Source organism: Bos javanicus, chromosome 4 (assembly GCF_032452875.1).
Source record: "Bos javanicus breed banteng chromosome 4, ARS-OSU_banteng_1.0, whole genome shotgun sequence".
NCBI classification, from domain to species: domain Eukaryota; kingdom Metazoa; phylum Chordata; class Mammalia; order Artiodactyla; family Bovidae; genus Bos; species Bos javanicus.
The window spans coordinates 27,278,652-27,298,194 of NC_083871.1; the positions used below are offsets into that span (position 1 = coordinate 27,278,652).

The 19,543-nt window shown below is 36.9% G+C and overlaps 1 protein-coding gene across 8 annotated transcripts in view; it reads left to right on the forward strand.

Annotated features, from left to right (window-relative positions):
• Positions 1-19,543, forward strand: part of HDAC9 (histone deacetylase 9) — a 992,890-nt gene that overhangs the window by 12,992 nt on the left and 960,355 nt on the right. For all 8 annotated transcript variants that reach the window (XR_009735813.1, XM_061413649.1, XM_061413654.1 and 5 more), the window contains exon 2: positions 12,016-12,135. Coding sequence is in view for 7 of the 8 variants with exons in the window: in XM_061413649.1 (XP_061269633.1) it covers positions 12,111-12,135 (25 nt within the window). In the remaining variant the exon portion in view is untranslated. The remainder of the gene's footprint in view (positions 1-12,015; positions 12,136-19,543) is intronic.

The following is a 19,543-nucleotide window of genomic DNA, read 5'->3' on the forward strand; positions in this document are numbered from 1 at the left end:
GTGTGATTTATTGGGTTGGCTCAGTTTTGTATAGGCTACAACTGAGAGCTATATTATTTAAAGACTGATGGATTTATGAAGTGTTTTTTCTAGGAAGTGTTTTTTCACTTTAGAGGTGATCTGGTTCAAACCTTCGGCCCTGAGTGGCAGGGAGTGGCAATTCTACACCTACTTGTATTAACAGAGTGACCTGCATAGATGCCACATTATATTATCTTCATGGCTGAGAAAACTGCCTTACTTACCTTGAAGGGTTTTATTCTACTGGTAGATACTTAACTCTTGGACTGAGTAAATAATGGATACTAATTTACATCCAAGAAAATAAAACAACATTCACAAGGCAGAAATTTTCATGAGACAATGGCATATCACTTTGTTTCTAACTATCCAGGAAAAAAAGGGCAGGATCAGAAGCAAGGAATAATTACCGTGACTGTAGTACTTATTCTTCAGTGATGAGCATGTGAATATAAAAATGACTAGACATCAGTTTTGTTGAGACTCACCAATTTCCCCCAAAGTGCATAGTTTCTTTTAGAAGGCTTCTATCACAAGCATGTCTCTACTGTGGAATTGTGTTCTGAAAGGGAAGCTTCCTTTAGTGAAGTCCCTCGACTTTTCTGTCTAGATACTCACCCACCTCACTATGTGATTCACATACTGCCCTTCCTCCAACTCACTGAACATTTTCACAGTATCACTCAATTCTTAGACACTTTAAGCTCAGGGATAAAATTAAGTGCATTTCTTATGCCCAAAAAAAGCATCTCAAGAATTTTTCACTATTTTTTTTCTTAAAGGAGTGTTGCAGAGGAACTTAAGAGTGAGTGACAGTTGACAGAGCTCTGGTTGCCCAGCAACTGGCAATTTAAATATCTAGGAGCTGATATGATTTACCAGCCTGATAAACAGCAAGGACTTTAATACAGTTTTAAAGACTACTACAGATGTTGCATTGAGCTATTTATATGTGTTGATCTGTCTCAGTTTAATATGTGCAGATATATACGTATGTACATATGCTTATTTTTTCCTCCAGAGGTAGAATATGAAAGAAAAGATTGTATTTCTTCCCCTCTGTGACATTAATAGAAGTTGCCTGCGATAAAATGGTTTGTTTTAGCTCCTTTGTTTTTATTCAGATACTCAGTTTCAGAGAAGGCCTTCTCACTCAGAGGGAATAAGTGTCTTGTGGATTGAGTGCTGTGTTTGTTTTGAGTTCTGAGACTGTATTTATATATTTGGTAACTGTTATCTTATTTTTTGCAGGTTTTGTAATTCTCTTTGTTTTTTTTTTTTGAAGGGAAGGAGTAATTGCTCTTTATTCTTCCCAGGAATTATAAGGTTTAATAGGTTTGGCTCTGAGTGTGTTAGCTTAATTGATTAGTGTGTTTTACTAATGGGATCAAGAGGCTTGATTTTATCATGAGCCAGTTCGCTCCCTGGAGCAGGTTAGTCTTCATCTTCTTGACCTTCCTGAACCTCAGTGGACATCGTTCATAGGTTCTTCCAAGCAATGATAAAATAGCTACAACCCATCAGTAATAAGAGTATAGAAACCCAAAGGGTCTCCCTCCCTGAGGAGGCGGCCAGCACTGTCATTTTGTATATCAACAACACAGCAGTCTGTACAAAGTCCTACTGTCTTGTCAGGAATACAAGGTGCTACATAAAACACACGACTAACATCCTGTTACTAGTATAGAACTTGAAATAATTTTGAGGATAATTTTAACACTGAATATATTTTATGATACGGGAATTCAAATGTAGATTGTTTCCATCACAGGATAGTTGAAAGACACAGCGAGGTAACTTTAAAATTGTTTCTTAAAACTTTCCAGTTCATTGAGTTAAGGCTTGAGGACCCTTGGGAAAGAAGGACATTTTTGCCAACCATGCATGTTTGATTTAAAATCCAACATCCTAAAGCTGCATACCAGCTGTTTCAGGGTACCTTTCCTTCTACCTCTGATTACAGTGAAAACTCCCTTTCCTGAATTCTTGTAGTGCATATGCTGTCCTGTTCCCTTTAAAAAATTATACTTATTAGGGCTGTGATGTTTCACGATTCTAGGGGCAGTTTTTAACACAGAGGCCCTGACTTTCATAATGATATTTCCCATTTATTGAGCATTGTGCTAAGTATTTTAAATGTATTGTCATTTGTCCCTAGTGATCCTACAAGTAGTTATTAGAGCCAGCATCTTCTTGGTGAGGAAAGTAAGAGTGGTAGAGTAATTTACCCATAAAAATATAGCAAGAAATTGGGAAGGTGGAATTTTCATTATGGTCTGTCAGACTCCAAAGCCAGTTTAGACCACGTTATTCTCTCTGTTTTGTTGTTTCTTAATTGTTTATACATATGTCATTCCTCTAGTTGTTCTCACCCTTTAGCTCACTTAAGCATCATTGTGGGAATTTGTTTAAAATGCCGTTTATGGACTCTTGTTACACAGATTCTGATATTGAAATTTCTAGGTAAGTTCCAAGTATCTTAATCTGTATTTTTAGGGGAGTCCTTAGACAACACCCTAAGAAATCCCTGGTGTGCTATATGTGAGACAGAAATCGTCTGAGCTGCGCCTTCAGCTCTGTACTGAGCATGCACAATAACCCCTCGGTGGTGGTGCTGGTTCAGTCACTCAGTCATGTCCTGTTCTGTGCAACCCCGTGGGCTGTCGTCCTCCAGGTTCCTCTGCCCCTGGGGCTTCCCAGGCAAGAATAGTGGGGTGGGCTGCCATTTCCTCCTCCAGGGCATCTTCTCGACCCAGGGATTGAAACCATGTCTCCTGCATTTCAGGCTGATTCTTTACTGCCAAGCCCCTGGGGAACCCCAAGCCTTGATAAGTACATGCTAAATTCAGTCTCTGTTAAAACTGTTGCTGCTGAGCTAAATATAGCCCAAGGAGTTTTGTAACATGAATCTGGGTGGTATCTTAACTTGAATACAAAGTTTGTGCAAGTTAGAAAAGTCAATATTAATTGGTAGGGTGAAGATAAAAGAACAAGATATCTAATATGATGATTCATTTTTCCTGTCTAACTGTATTCTGGAATTTTAGGGGTATTTGAAAATACTGGTGTGTGTTCTAAGGAAACCTCTGTAGGAAAAGGACATGCATAAGTGAAAAAAGAACGAGAGGGGTGGAATTGAGATAATCTTATGTATAAAATAGAGCTCTTTGGAAGAGGATGAGAAGGACGTAAAAATGGAAGATAGAAGGTTGATTGAATTTGTTAGTAAAAATGGGTTCTTTGGAAAGGGATCAGAGAATAAAATGACCTATTCAATTAGAAGAGACCTTGGAGAAGCCTACTGGAAAAGAGGATCAAAGATAGCAGGATGGGAATAAAAGGAATCAATGACAACATAGGTGTTGGTTGGGGAAGAGTTCCACGTATTTCACATTTTTTTGAGTGGTCCTGGTAGTCAGGGCTCATCCTGTTTTTCTTCTTGTGTGGATATTCTGCTGTTATCATTTCTTCACCTGAAGTGCTTACCTGTCCATGTATGAAGATGTTTCTTGGTTGGCTCAAAATTGGACTAAACACTAGCAGTAGCTAGAGTCCTGAGTAACATAACCAGTGAAATCCTGCCCAAAATAGAAAGAGAAGCCTTAGGTCAGTTGAAATTCCCAAGATGATTTGTTAAAACAATAGAAAAGTTCTTTGGAGAGGAATTTATATGTACTCAGGGGATATTGGAGAAGGCAATGGCACCCCACTCCAGTACTCTTGCCTGGAAAATCCCATGGATGGAGGAGGCTGGCGGCTGCAGTCCATGAGATCACTAGGAGTCCGACATGACTGAGCGACTTCACTTTCACTTTTCACTTTCATGCATTGGAGAAGGAAATGGCAACCCACTCCAGTGTTCTTGCCTGGAGAATCCCAGGGACGAGGGAGCCCGGTGGGCTGCCGTCTATGGGGTCACAGAGTCGGACACGACTGAAGTGACTTAGCAGCAGCAGTAGCAGCAGGGAATATACTTCATGTTTCTCTTCAAATTTCTACAAAATGATAGTTATTCCTGACTTTATTTTTAGGAACAAAAAAATAGCTGTTTTTTGACATTGTTTTACTTTATGTCAATACCCAAATGATTTTTGAAGTTTATGTATATATATAAAATATTTAGTAATACCAGTGAGAGCTTAGGGTAAACATAGTATGTGCGTGTGTACTAAGCGGCTTCAGTTGTGTCTGACTCCTTGTGACCCTTTGAACTGTGACCCGCCAGGCTCCTCTGTCCATGCGGATTCTCCAGGCAGGAATACTGGAGTGGGTTGCCATGCCTTCCTCTGGGGATCTTCGAAACTCAGGGATTGAACCCATGTCTCCTGTGGCTCCTGCATTGCAGGCGGATTCGTTATTGCTGAGCCACTGGGGAAGCCCAAACGTGGTATATTCCAAAGCAAATAATAGCGCGGTATTTTTCCTTAGGGTAGACATTTGCCTCCTAAAAGAAAAAAAGCAAAGAAAGGAAAAAAGTTTTAGTAATTAGATCCCTATTGTAAGCCTAGTGGAGTGCGAAAGATTAACAGCTGCGTTGCAGGGTGAGAGGCACCCTGTGTCACTGTTTTCTCCTGGGATGGAACTCAGCCTGAAGTAAAACACAGTTTCTATACTAATAATGATAATAATAGCCGGCATTTTTAAGCACCTACTCCATACCAATTACTTTGCATTTATTTTTTGTCCAAGCCTCACAGTGACCTGGTAAGTTAAATAATTCATGTTTAAGCAACTGAGGCTCAGAAAGGTTAATTGACTACCAGATCACCCAGCTAGTGAGACATCTTACATGGGCACTTTGCTGCATGAAGCGATTTTCAGATCTTTAGTAGATAGATTGCAAGATTAAAAAAAAAAATCACAGAAAAAATTTAAATGTATTCAGTATTGAAGTTTGAAAGAAAGAACCATGTCGATCTAAATTGCACTGATGGATAAAGGTCTTTTGTATTTGGCTTGCTGATCATGACCCATGCCTCCACACTGGCAGGGTAGTAGGCTGCGAGCCAGGTTCTTTTAAGCACGCTTGATCAGGCAAGTTTTCTGCAGGGAAGGTTATAGTGTATAGATCACAAAGCCCTCCTGCTGCACAGGTATCAGAGGTTATCTGTTGCAAGTTCCTTCACTTCAACTATTACTTCCTTTTCTCAATTCTATTTTAGACTTTGGTCTCCTGTGTATTTACAAGTAGACAACGCTTTTTTTTAACAGCCTCTTTGCCATGACTAAGAGGAGGCTTGTATATCCTGCAGTTTCCAGGCATTGTGATTCTCATTTTAAACTCACACTGATGATAATGGTAGCTGTGACTTACTATTCCCTATTGTCCAAGAAGGGAAGTTGTAGGTAGGGGCCTTCAAAGGTGATCTCATAGAAATCAGTGCAAGAAGGATTTTGATGAAATGGTCTTCATAGAAGCTGTTTGAGATATGATTTGGGTGCTGGATACCCTGGGGCTAAGCCGTGTGGTTTTAAACTCAATGCTTACTAAGAAAAGGTCTATGTTTATTAGTACAGGCTCTGAAGTTGGCAGAATTTCTTCTTATAAAATGAATTATCCAGCACACCATTTCTGATTGTGTTATATATATTTTTAGATACTACCATTGTGTTATATTTATAGTATAGGCTACTGAATGCTATTTTAAATATGCAAAATGTATACATAACTAACCTTCCAAAATACATTCCATGCTCTGTGTTACACCCTGCAGTGTAGCCTGTGCTTAAATGGTTCTCCTAAAAAGTCTTAGAAGAGAACTTACTATTTGCTTTCAAATTAGCACAGAGAGTGTATGTTTGTTGTGTGGCCCTCCAGTGGCCGTTTTGTTCTTATCTGTACTCTGAGAGTGTCTGTCAACTAGTTTTCCAGTCCCCAGAGTCCACAGGGTCCCAAGGGTCCTATTGTTTAAGACAACTTAAGTGTGGTCATTAGTATTATTTTTCAATCCTGCTTCTGCTACTGAAGTTGAAGTGGAATGAGTATCCTTAAATCTCTATATCTCATTCTCCTGTCTCTTGATGAATACTAGTTCGATTATTTTGATGCAGTTGTGAATTTGTAGAACTTGTAGAACTTGTCTAATTAATAAATGAATTTCCTCAGGCTGAGAAAAACCTTAAACAAATGAGGTGGGAAGCTGAAACTTTCCAGAGATCTGAGAAATCACTTCAGTTCAAAACCCTTAATAATGACCTTATCTAGGACAACATAATTCATAGGCAAATTTGTTTTGGAGTGTCTGCTGTCTTAGCCTGATTCATGAAGACCCACACCTTGTCTGGGTCTACTCTTTCTAAATGGTGGTTCATGCTCCAGAGTATTTTTATTTCTTTCATTGATATAAGTCAAAGGACTGTGTTCTAGTCCTTCAGAACTTTATACTAACAAATTGGATAAATGGTTCTGCCCCCAAAGGTAGGCAAGTGAAGTTTTATTGGTTTAGCCCTTTTCCTTTAATAATTTATTGTGTTCCTATACGTACCAGGCGGGTGGTAGATGTGGGGACTGCAGAGATGGGATAGTGCAATCCCTGAACCGAGGACTGTAGTCTCATGATGAATAAAAGTATGTCACTAGTATACGAGGTGCTCTTATTATCTGACATAGGGGGTGTTATACAGTTATGGTACAAGACACAGTGGGAACATAGATGAGGAAGCTGACCATTTACTTGGAGTGATTGGTTAAAATTTCTCACTTGAACATGGCTTTAAAGAATTTGAGCTGGGAGGTAGAGAAGAGATGATAGTATTTTGCAGGGAAGGAGGCACAAAAGCATGGAAATGTGAACAATACTATACAGAAAGAACTAAGCCCATGGTCATCGTATGTGTTTAAGTATAGCCACATAGATGCTTATCCAGGTGTTCATTCTGATTTCTCAATGCCTCTGCCTCAGCAGTAGTTGACAGCGTTGAATATCACCCTAGGAATAATGACAGATCATCTGGAACCATAGGAGTTATGTGTGAGGAAAAGAAGGAAGGAGAGAAATCGGGGTGAGAGGAAATAAATTATGATGGAACTTGAATGCCAACTGAGGAGTTTATAGGTCGCCACATTTTATTTACTAATTAATTCATTCAGACATTCCTTGGAGGCAAGGATACCAGACAGAAGGCTAGATAAAGAATGTAATCAATTCTTTTATCAAGAATAAATAATTACTTGAGCCAAGGCAGTACTCATTGAAAGGGAAAGGAGAGCCCAGATACAAAGGATGCTTTTAAGACATCAGGGTTCTGGCTTTGATGACTATCTTTGGGAAATGTGAGAAGTAAAGAATTGAAAATTTTCATCATGGGTAACAGAGTATCTGGTATGTACACAATTAAGAGTTTGTTGAATTGAGTAGAATGTTAAGAGTGATTTTTCTAGCATTTTTCTCCAAAAGATGAAATTATGGCAGAATATTTGATTTTGAGGTATAAGATAGACACTGCAGGTCTGATGAACCTCCTCATGAGCTCAGTGCCCCATACAGTGGGTGCTATAAATTGAGTCGGCCCATGAAGCTGAGGGCTTGGGGCTAATGGCTCCATCACAGAAGAGAAGGACTTGCAAATAAGTGTGAATGATTTTGTAGACTGAACTCTGCACTACAACTTGCCCTAAGTCTGAGAAAAATATTTTAGAGACACAGTTCTTATTAGTTACATAGACTACAAAATCATTCCACTTCTTCCTAATACCAATTGCCCAAAAGAAAAAAAAAAAAAACTATAATAAGAAGCTTAGGTTATAGTTTTAAAAATCAAAATAAAGATTATGGTAGGAAGATGAAATCTTAGTCAAATCTGAAAGCTTATATTGTGAGAATTCCTGTAGACATTTATTGTAACTATTTATCATCATTGGTTGTTGAGTTCAGTCTGTTCAATGACTAGGTAAGTTCTTAAGTAAAGATCTGCAACTCAGTGAGTCAGTACTGAAATTGTGAGACTAGGTAGATAGAGTCTTGATATTCAAGCAGCTTTGCTAGAACAGCCTGTGATTCCCTGTGATGCAACAGAGAGGAGTGGGCTAAAAGGCAGAAGGCCAGCCCTCCCATTTGTCATCTGCACGTCTGTGAACAAATTCTCAAAACTTCTCTAAGCGTCAAATTCTTCATCTATAAAATGGGGATAAAAATGGCTTAGTATACTCCAGGGCTGTTGTGAAGATCAGAGGAAATAATCCTTGTGCAAATTTTGTGTGATCTGTAAAGCTCTGCTAACTTGCCCATTATAGAACATTATGGAAAGCAGGTGGAATAGTTTGAGGATCTATGGAACCACCTCCACAATAATGTTACTGATAAGCACAGTGTGGGCTGGGTCAGTGTAATGTGTTAATGCCCTCTTTCCCTGGCTGCACAGGCAGGCTAAAGATTGCAAGATGTCATCCCCTTGGGCTGTTGCCCTGTGCTCTATCCCAGGATAATAGCACGGATATATTTGCAGGCAGCTGACCAACTTGTAGTCAGAGATGTCTTCTTTGAAGCAGACTCTTAACTCCCTATTGTGGATCCAGGTCCCTCAAGGAATATGGTGGTGGTGGTTTAGCCGCTAAGTTGTGTCCGACTCTTGCGACCCCATTGACTGTAGCCTGCCAGTCTCCTCTGGGATGGGATTCTCCAGGCAAGAATACTGGAGTGGCTTGCCATTTCCTTCTCCAGGGGATCTTCCCAACCCGGAATTGAACCCAGGTCTCCTGCATTGCAGGCAGATTCTTTACCAACTGAGCTACCAGGGAAGCCCTCAAGGAATATAGTTGACCGAAAATAACCATTCTTGGCTGTCAATAGGGAAAAGGTTTATAGCAGCAATTTTGCTCTTGCTGTGCTTATATTAATTATCTCCTTAAGTGTGCATATATACGTGTATGTATACATTTTTTACAGCATGGACAAATTAAGGTGCTAGTTAATTGAAACTATTACTTGAAGGCAGTAGTTCTGTATCGGCTTTAATAATCTGTATTTACAAATAATCAGCATAACTTTATTCTTTTTTTTTCACTTATCTACCCACATGAAGGTCAGTTTCCTGTTATTTGTAGTTCAGACTTATTGTAAGAATGACTAATATTGTAGGGGAAAACCTCCCTATTCTAAGAAATAGTCTGTTTCTCTGCAGTCCATTTAGATAAAGAAACTTGGGAAGATTTAAGAATAAATTGTTCTTTTTCATTGACAAATATTCCCCCACTGGCACTTCTTTCTTTTCCAGGCAACTAAAAATAGTCTTAATTTGTGCCAAATTCTGAATCAATTTTGTCCCTAAAATGTGTGAATAGGACTACTCATCCACTGATCTTGTTGTCCATGAGTAGAGGGAAGTGTATGGAGGCTCAGATGCACACACACAGACACACACACCCCATATGCATATATGTGTAGAGTACCCATATCCCTGAAGTATTTTAGGAGAGCTCTTTAAATGGCCATATTTCAGTTATGCAGCTATAGTTACTGTGGTAACTTTGGTTTAATGTGGCTCGTCGGAAATGCAGATATCATAAGTGGAAACTAGTATGTATCAACATAGAAATGCATGTTAATTTTCTTTATAACAGTGTTCAGATAGCAAAGCTTTCATAATGTTAGAAGAATATGTAATGACTAGGCAGTTATTAAAAAGGTTGAATGGCACAGAGAGTAGCTTACATTTTTGAAAGGTATTTAATGATGGTATTTTGGAAACCAAATTCATATTTCCACTTGAGATTCACTTTGCACCTTAAGGCCAGAGCTTTGAACATAAAATTGTACAGTTATGTATTGATACAATTATGTATCGATAAATGGCCATGGACAGTTGTCATATGTGTTTGTGGAAATAAATGGCAGAAGTGTGTAGAAATAGAAACATCTTTTCAATCTTAGGTTTTGGGACAAGTAGCAAAACTTTGGCTTTGCATGTATGTTTAACTTTTGGAAATTATTGGTTAAATTGAGTTTTATTTGAAGTATACAAGTATCAATTGTACAAAGTGGCATTATAGATTTAAAATAATTTTTTTTTAAAACACAGAGTAACTATGCCTTTGAAGGAAAGTACCTTCCAATGCTGCTTCACTTACAGTCTCTTAAAGTTTCCTGTCCCTTGCTTTTTGTTATTTTTTATTTGAAATCAAACTGTGCTATTGAGAATCAAGAATGTATCTAGAGCATTTTAAAATATTTTAGATTGCAATGTAAAAAAACTAAAATGTCAAAAATCTCAAAGTCCACAGTCATCAATTTTAGGTAGTCTATAAATTCAGATTTCACTCAATTTTAACTTTCACTTTGCTTCATTACCTTTTAATTATGAAGCATATGACATCTCAATTTTCTCACCTATAAGGATAGCGAAGGGAGTTATAGGTATCCATTAGCATGGTTGATGCAAAAATAATGTAAAACATGGTACTATGTCTAAAAGTACTTTGTAACTAAAGAACTATGCAAATGGTGTTATTGCATTAAAAATATAATACTGACATCTTTTTATTTGGAAGCCACTGTCTATTTGCTGATACAGAAATCAAATTTTTTGCTCTTCATTTTTCATCTTTTTTTGTAGAAATACTGCTTTCTCATCAACCTGGAAATTAAGATTCTTTAAATAATGCTGATAAAGTAGCACATCAGTATAAATTTTTGAAGGAGATTTATGAAAATATGCATTTTATTGTTTCTAAATCATAATGTATATCCAGCATGAATGATGTGGTAAGAATTAGCCTGTTAGAATTGATTACACTACCTATTTTTAATAACTATCATACTTCTATTTTGAGACCATTTGAAGTATTATAGGTATTCTTAGTGATGTTATATGATTCTTCAAGGGAAATATGTATTTATATCTGCTTTATACATTTGGACAAAAATAGTAATAACACTTTCACAATACTGATTGGAAAACGAGTCACAATAAATATGTTGGATTTTCAAGATAAAAAGATGTACGGTTTTCAGAGTTACAGCATACTGTCTATAAAAATAGTGCAATTGGGATATACTATTTTAGTAAGAAACTCATTAAGTACAACTTTAAGAGCTTCTTTTTCCTCTTGATTTTTTAAACTTTGAAATTCCAGTAAGCTGTTGGGAAAATGTCCTTCCTATTGCTCTTTGCTGCAATGTCTAGAAGTGAGAGTATATTCAAATTAAAAACAGAAAGTCCCTTAAATTCCTCTCAAGAAGTCCATCCTGTAAGTGCCACTCCTGGAAAGACTATGATTATTATTACTTTTGGCTGGAACAAGATTGCAAAAGGCTTCAAGAAGAAATGGAAATGGTAATGAGAATTTTCTGTCACCCTTGTAGTTTACAGTGTATTTGTTACACTTCTTTTTAGTCTATTACAGTGTTTTTGGCAGGAAGTCCTTACCTTTAGAAGGAAATCTGTAACAGTAATAATTAAGAATACTGTATAATGAGATACTGATTATAATTAAAATTAAAATTTAATCAACATTTAAAAATTCCTGTAATAATGGTAACAACAAATTAGTTATAATTGTAAATAAGAAACTAATTATAATTACATGGAGTGCTTTTCAGGCTTCCCAGGTGACTCAGTGGTAAATAATCCGCCTGCCAACGCAGGAGACTCAGGTTCAATCCTGGGTTGGGAATATCCCTTGGAGAAAGGAGTGACAATCCACTCTAGTATTCTTACTTGGGGAATCCCATGGACAGAGAAGCCTGGTGGACTATATAGTTCATGGGGTCGCAAGAGTCGGACTTGACTTAGCGACTAAACAACAATAACATGAAGTGCTTTTCACGTATTCCTTCCACATCTATTATTTTATTTTAGAGTTTGAATATTTTTTGGTTTGGTAAATTTGCTCTTTTATAAATGAAGACTTAAGAAACCTGGGAGGTTGATGTGTGAACCTCAGAGACTCCGTCGAGCTGTGGCTGAACTGAAACTCAAGGCTGGTCCTCTTATGTTTCTTTTCCTGTTGGCTTGACGTAATGTGTATAATACACAGGCATTTTTCTTACATTCTAGGTTCCGCCTAGACCAGCTTCTCGTGGACCAGCATTGCCAGCTAAGTGAAGGCTGTGAGTCTGCATCTCGGCCCATCAATCCTTCTTCTTATTCCCATGATGAGTTCACCAGTGCGGTCCGGTCAGTCTGGTTGCTTTTTAAACTTTAAACAAATTTAGTATGAAAGATGTTTTGTCTTGCTTCAAGTTAAACAATTTAAATTGTGAAATGACTTTTTTTTCCTGATGAAGTTTGGTCAATATAATGAATTTTGAACTGTGTTCTATAGCCCATCCTCTATTACATAACCAGCTTGCAGTCCAGGCAATTAATTTCATTTGCTTTGTTATCTGAGCAGTAGACTTTAATCTTCTGCTGCAAATGTAACATTTGGAGTGAATTGTATGAAGTTATAAACATTTATTAAATATGACGTAGGCATCTAAGTCTACATCCATAGTCTTCTGACCAAATACCTGTCTGAATGCTTTTTAAATGGTGTCGTGGGCTTTGCACGTAAGCTTGTGAATTTACTCCTCTTCCATCTCTGTGACACACAGGAAGGATATTTTTCTTCCCCACCCTTCTTTGCTGCCACTCCTGTTTCCTATATACATATTTAATTATAATCTCAACACCTGCTTCCTCTGAGCCAGTTAATGTGTGGCTCATGTAGTGTTGTGATCAGCACAGCCAACACCCATTTCTCCAGGAACAGGGTGTCACTTTTGAAACAAACACGATCCAGATCTTCAGAGTGATGGAATAGCTTCAGATATCACATGTTAAACATAGACAAATTTAAAAAGAATTTTCTGTTTGGATCATTATAGGAGTATTTATTTCTGTGTATTCTTTAAAAATATTTCAACATATTGGTATCCTTCAGTTATCCAACTCCTGAGGTTGAAGATAGTATAATATTTTACTCAGTTTATAAAGGGAAATCTTTTGCCAAGATTTTCAGTCTGTGGAGGGCTGGCCACACCCAGATCAGCTGCTCTGGAATTTCAGTGTCTCATCAGGCTTCCCCACATCCCCAGCAAGTTGCCAGTTTCTGTGTTGAATTTGGATCTAGAAATTATTGGAGAGCTCACTATATTTGTTCATTCTAAATGATGTAGTAAAGATATTCCAGAATCTTTAGTCACAGTCATGATTTATAATTGGCATTATTATCTGAATAAGAGATGAAGTTACCTAGGCTTCTTATATCTGAGTCCCTGTAGCTCAGGGGTTCTCAAACTTTAGCATCAGTGGGAGGGCTTATTAAAATGAAGCCATTTCCCCATTTTTTTTTTTTTTTTGATTCAGGTCTTAGGTGTGTCCCAGGAATTGCAGTATTTACAGGTTTCTCTAGGTGATGCTGCTGCTGCCTGGGACTACACTTTTCGAAGCACCGGTCTAGCCTGCTATGCCTGTTCCTTCCTCCACCTCTGCCTGCTCCCCACGCACTCTTGGCCCCACACCCCTACCCTCTCAGGCAGCCCTCTGTGTGACCTGCATTACTTATCACAATTAAGTATAGAATTACAGTCCTTTCTATTGAGTTGAACTTAAAACGATATTTGCATCTTATATATGTGTGTATTACCTTTAAAATATGTATCACAGTAAGTCCCCTACATATGAACGAGTTCCATTCCAAGAGTGCCTTTGTTCAGTTTGTTAGTAAGTCCAACAAAGTTAGCCTAGGTACCCAACTAACACAATCAGTTGTATGGTACTGTACTGTAATAAGTTTATAATACTTTCACACAAATAAGATGCATGAAAAGTACAACATTTTTAATCTTACAGGACAGTACCTTAGGCATACAGGGACCGGCACACATATCACATCTTTAAGGTTCGTATGTAGGGGACTTACTGTACGTATATTTTCTCTGTCAATGGGAGTATATATATTTATTTATATATAAATTTAATGTTCCAAAATTAGCATAATTTAAAAGAAACATTTAATTTAGAAATGCCATAGTCAAACTTTTTTTTCTTGTGGTAGAATGTGCTGGAATCATTAAAAAACATACTGAAAGAAGTAGGAACAAATTGGCTAGGTACAGATGTGGCAGAAAACTTACTCCATTTCTTCAAGTTACTGTTTAGAATTTATACAGGGAGTGCCCTTAATTCTTAAGACCAGAAACTATACTTTTTATATATTTTTATAAAATTGCCTATGTCTCTTTATTCTCTACTCATCTTCCCTGTATCTTCTCCACATTGTTTGTTTACCTCCCACTTTTACTTCACAGAGAATGACAGGCCAGATAGAACCATGAGAAAGTAGTTTTGTTATTTCTACCTGAATTTGTAATCTTGAAATGGACACAAAATGCAGATCTCATTAAGGCTAATGAAGGAAGAAACTATATGGGAAATTTTTGGATCCAAATTATAATTAAAATCAACTTATAAAATTTAACTTTTAAATAGTTATTGGATTCACTTATTTTCTCTTTTTTTATTGAAGTATAGTTGATGTGCAATATTATGTAAGCTATAGGTGTGCAATATAGTGGTTCACAATTTTTAAAGATTACTTTCCATTTATAGTTGTAAAATATTGGCTACATTCCCCATGTTGTTTAATATATTCTTGTAGCTTATTTTATATATGACGAGTTGTATCTGTATATTGCCTCTCTCCCCTTTCCTCTCCCTCATGGTAATCACTAGTTTTTTCTCTGTAAGTCTGTTTCTTTCTGGTTACATTCACTAGTTTGTTGTACTTTTTAGATCCCACATGTAAGTGATATTATACAGTATTTGTTTCTCTAACTTATTTCACTCAGCATAATTCTCTTAATGTCCATTCATGTTTTGCAAATGGCAGAATTTAAAACTGGACCCTCTTATTTTTAATGTGAAACACACAATCCTGTTAGAACACTATTGTAAGCCGTTAGATTCCCAGTTTAGCCAGTCAAGGCCTGTTTAAAGGTATATACTTGGCAATGAATGAATACAGAAATATTTTGATCACCTTATTTGAAAAGGAGAATTGATACAATGTAATAAATGTTTAAAAATTTCACCTGGTTAAAAAAAAGTGGAACAAATGGCAGGAAGACAAACAGGTGAGAAGTTCTATGGTGATGCTTTAATGTGATCTATGGACGTCTTAGGTCATTTCTCAGGTATGTCTGTATTACATCTAATTTCATTCTAAAAGTAATGAGTTTTTATTGAGAGATCAGTGTAAGGGTTATTCCACTCTTAATTTTCTCATCTGATGTGTGGAACAGAATGTGGGAGTGACATTTTTGTTGTTGAGGTAACTGCTTAAGAGGTAAAGTATATTGGGCAAAAAAGCTATAGAAACGAAGTGTACATGTAAGGAACAGATGGTCAGAAGTAACATTTACTAAACTTTGTGAGGTAAAAGAGAAAAGGAAAACAGATGAATGCATGCACCTAACTTTTGAAAGAGAAAAAATACATATTATTAAAGGAGTTTAGGGTTAAATAGAAATCTTACTGTCTGTGCAGCATAGACTGTTGTTTGTGTAAGAAGGGGATGTGAATCCATGTTTTAAGGTGTGTATAGAGAAGGAGTGAGTAGCATGCAAATTCAGCTTCTTATGCTCAATTTGTAGCATTATATAAAGACTCAGAGTTCCTATATGTAAATGTAATATATAATAAGATGATCAAATATACTGGACTCCTTTTCAAAAAGACAAAGTAAAATAATACCAAATACTTGGATTAATCCTACAGATACCTAACATAGCTTACTATTGGTAATATTTGACAACTGAAATCAGCATACCCTTCCCCCAAGAGTATTGATTTTGTAATATGAAAATGTCCTTTGAGGCTGCTATTTCGCTGAGGAAGTTATTGCCAGTCATGATAATTGTTCAGTTAGAAGAAGAGTGGATGATAAATGAGACAGTCACCAAGTGAAGCTCATTTGACTTTAGAGTCATTAAAATTTTTCTTATGGACTTTCTTTCTTATCAATACATCTGGTCTGCTGAGAGCAGCATTATACAGAGGTCTTAATCAGTTATGTTTGGAAAGTTCTTATGAATGAACTCTAAATTGAAGAAAGTCATAGCAAATGGATCAGGCGGTGGGAATCTTTTCTGTTTATTCCAAATACAAACTGCGATCAGAGAGACCTGAAATGCACTTTGCATTTATATAAAGGAAAATGTTCTAGCTACAAACATTAAAACATTCTTCAGCTACTATTAGCCTATATCTCACGGTGCCATATATATTCTACTGGTGAGAAGTAACCTAATTGTTTGACTTAGAAAAAGTGTTTTTCTCACATCTCCTTAAAAAAAAAAACCTGTCTAAAAAGAATTAAATTGGTCTTATGCAATCACCATCCATTTATTTTGCTTTTGTTCTGTAAAGGGCTCTAAGGAGTTATTGTACACCAGAAAAATAGTCTCACTCCAGTTGTTCCAGAAATTCTTTATTGTATTTCAGATAAAGTATTTCTGTTTGTCTTGAAAATTCGTTCTGGGATGGTGTAAGTCTTATTTTCCTCAGGTATTGACAAAATTCTCAGAGAAGTTCTCTGCTGCTGCTGCTGCTGCTAAGTTGCTTCAGTCATGACTGACTCTGTGCGACCCCATAGACGGCAGCCCACCAGGCTCCCCCGTCCCTGGGATTCTCCAGGCAAGAACACTGGAGTGGGTTGCCATTTCCTTCTCCAATGCAGGAAAGTGAAAAGTGAAAGTGAAGGTGCTCATTCGTGTCTGACTCTGTGCAACCCCATAGACAACAGCCCACCAGGCTCTCCCGTCCATGGGATTTTCCAGGCAAGAGTACTATCAAGTACTAAATATTACTGTCTCAATCATATACTCAGTCAAACAATAAATACTGATTTCTGAATATGGAATACACTGATTTTTATTTTAATCTTGCTTCCCCAATAATGTTCTACGTTAGAGCACTGGGCATTGCTTTTGGAATCTGAGGAGTCTGAATGGAGAAAAGACTACCTGCATGAGACTGGCAGCTAGCTGATGCAATTAAGACAGTCATTCATTCAAAACGTACTATGCATGTATTTGGGCTTCCCTGATAGCTCAGTTGGTAAAGAATCGCCTGCAATGAAGGAGACCCCACTTTGATTCCTGGGTTGGGAAGATCTGCTGGAGAGGGAATAGGCTACCCACTCCAGTATTCTTGGGCTTCCCTTGTGGCTCAGATTGTAAAGAATCCACCTGCAATGCGGGAGACCTGGGTTTGATCCCTGGGTTGGGAAGATCCCCTGGAAAAGGGGAGGGCTACCCACTTCAGTATTCTGGCCTAGAGAATTCCATGGACTGTATAGTCCCTGGCATCGCAAAGAGTCGGACACGACTGAGTGACTTTCACTCACCCTCTCATACATGTATTTTGTACTAAGCAGTGTGCTATTCAGTGGGGACACAAACAGTACTAAAATCATGGTTTCTACCCTTATGGACAGACCCTTTAGTAAGAGAGACAGAAGTGTAAATAGTTTTGGTCCATTCAGTGTGTTAAGTATTTTAATAATTATAGGAACAGAAGTTAATTTCTTCTGTATAGCAGTCTGTATGACATTTCTGGTAATTTATTTTTATCAGGATTGCCAAAATTCAGAAGGGAAGACTTTAGGGCTCATCTAACCTAGAGTTTTCCAAACATGTCAGGTAATAAATATCATCTGATGTTCTTGTCAAAAATACAGGTTCTCTGACCACTCCCCCCAGCACTGTTAAAAAAAAAAAAAAAAAGACATGCTAAGCTATAGCTCACTTATTTTGCTTTCTGATACATAAAAACCTAGTACTGTTGAAAACTAGAGGAAGTAATAATTTGTAATGAAATTCTGAAATTCTAGATCTTAATCTTAATGTTTTCTCTGCTAGTAAGACATTCTGTTTTTACGTGGAGATGAACCAAAGAGATTCTTATAGGTAGAATACATTTTTTTCTTCCTCAGAACAAATTTCTAATTATTTAACCCAGATCAAATTTTTAGAATGATCCCAAGGTGATAGAAAACATGATTTGAGTCTGAACATTTTTAAGAGTAAATAAATTAGGCTGTATGAGCTCTGGAGTGATTCCAGTGTGACTTTTAATTTTGATGAGTTGAATGTATATAATGTAATTTTGATGAAAATCCACCCAAAGAAATTTTCCAGACATAGAACACAATAGGCATCATGCCCCCTGGGATTTCATAATGTTGTGGCTTCATGGGCTCCTCGGTGAGTCTGGTTGGCAGAGTTACTATAGTAACTGTATTCCTAAGTCCTGTAATTTTAGTTTTCAAAGCCAATTGCATATAGGTGGCTCATTTCTGTTTTCTCCACCATTGTGGGAACACTTATAACAACTATCCACCTTATTGAGAGAGACCTGGCTATTTATACAAACTAAAGGTTTGTGGAAAGATCTTATATTCTATTAATATTCCTTTTCTTTTTTTCTGTGGCAAACCTTAGGCAAAAATTAGTTGAGTTTTACTTTCATGCCTCTATTTTGCTAAACAGCTGAGTTCTCTTATAGAAATGTAGAGTAGATATAATTAATGATCAAAAAGTTCTTTGAAATAAAAAAATCTTATGGAAATGCTAAGTAGTATAAACAATTTGAGGGCAAGCATTAATAAAAGCTTCACTGCAAGCATTTTTAAAGAGCACTAATAAAAGCTTCACGGTTCAATTAATACAGCACAACATTGGGTTTTCTAGAAGCATATGGGGCCCAGAAGGCCTGCCCCTGTTTTTAAAATTTACGAAGTCTTTAATGATTCACCACTTTTACTCCAGTGCATTACCCACTGTGGTGCCATTTAGTCATTAAGTAGGAAACTAAAACCAGGACAAAGCTACAAACAAATATCATAATGTCCAAGTGGGTACGTTTTTCTTCAATTTGTTCACAATGAGTTACCATAAAAAATGAATGGCAAATGAAATAGAGTTGTAGACAAATCAAGGTTATGGCTTCCCCAGATGCATCTGATCAGTTGGCTTTTTAATGAAATACAGGCTAAATCTTATTACAGTAATCTTGATTTAACTAAAATAATTTCAGGCTCCCAGCTAATTATCTATTTCAAGTAGTGTTCAAAAAAATATTCTAAGATAATGAAATAAAATTTTCCCTTGAAGTTTGTTGTAAGAGAATTTGATCACAGAGTATAGTATAAGAGAGAAATAATTCATGTTAAATTTTATTAAATATTGTTTTATTTTTTTTAATCACTGCAACTTCACAGTTAAGTGATTCATTCTTGTACTATTGCTAAATCTAAACTTCTCAGTATGGGATTTTCTTCGTTCTTTTTATCTTGCTATGTGTTGTTCAGTTGCTAAGTCGTGTCCGACTCTTTCTGACCCCATGGAGTGCAGCACACCAGATTCCCCTGTCCTTCACTATCCCTGGGATTTGCTCAGATTCATGTCCATTGAGTTGGTGATGCTATCTAACCATCTTGCTATATAGAACAAGAAAATTCTGAGTTTCTAATAGGTGAGGCATTTACTACGGGTTTAATTTTGTCATGCTTATCTTTACAAATTACAATCAATGTATT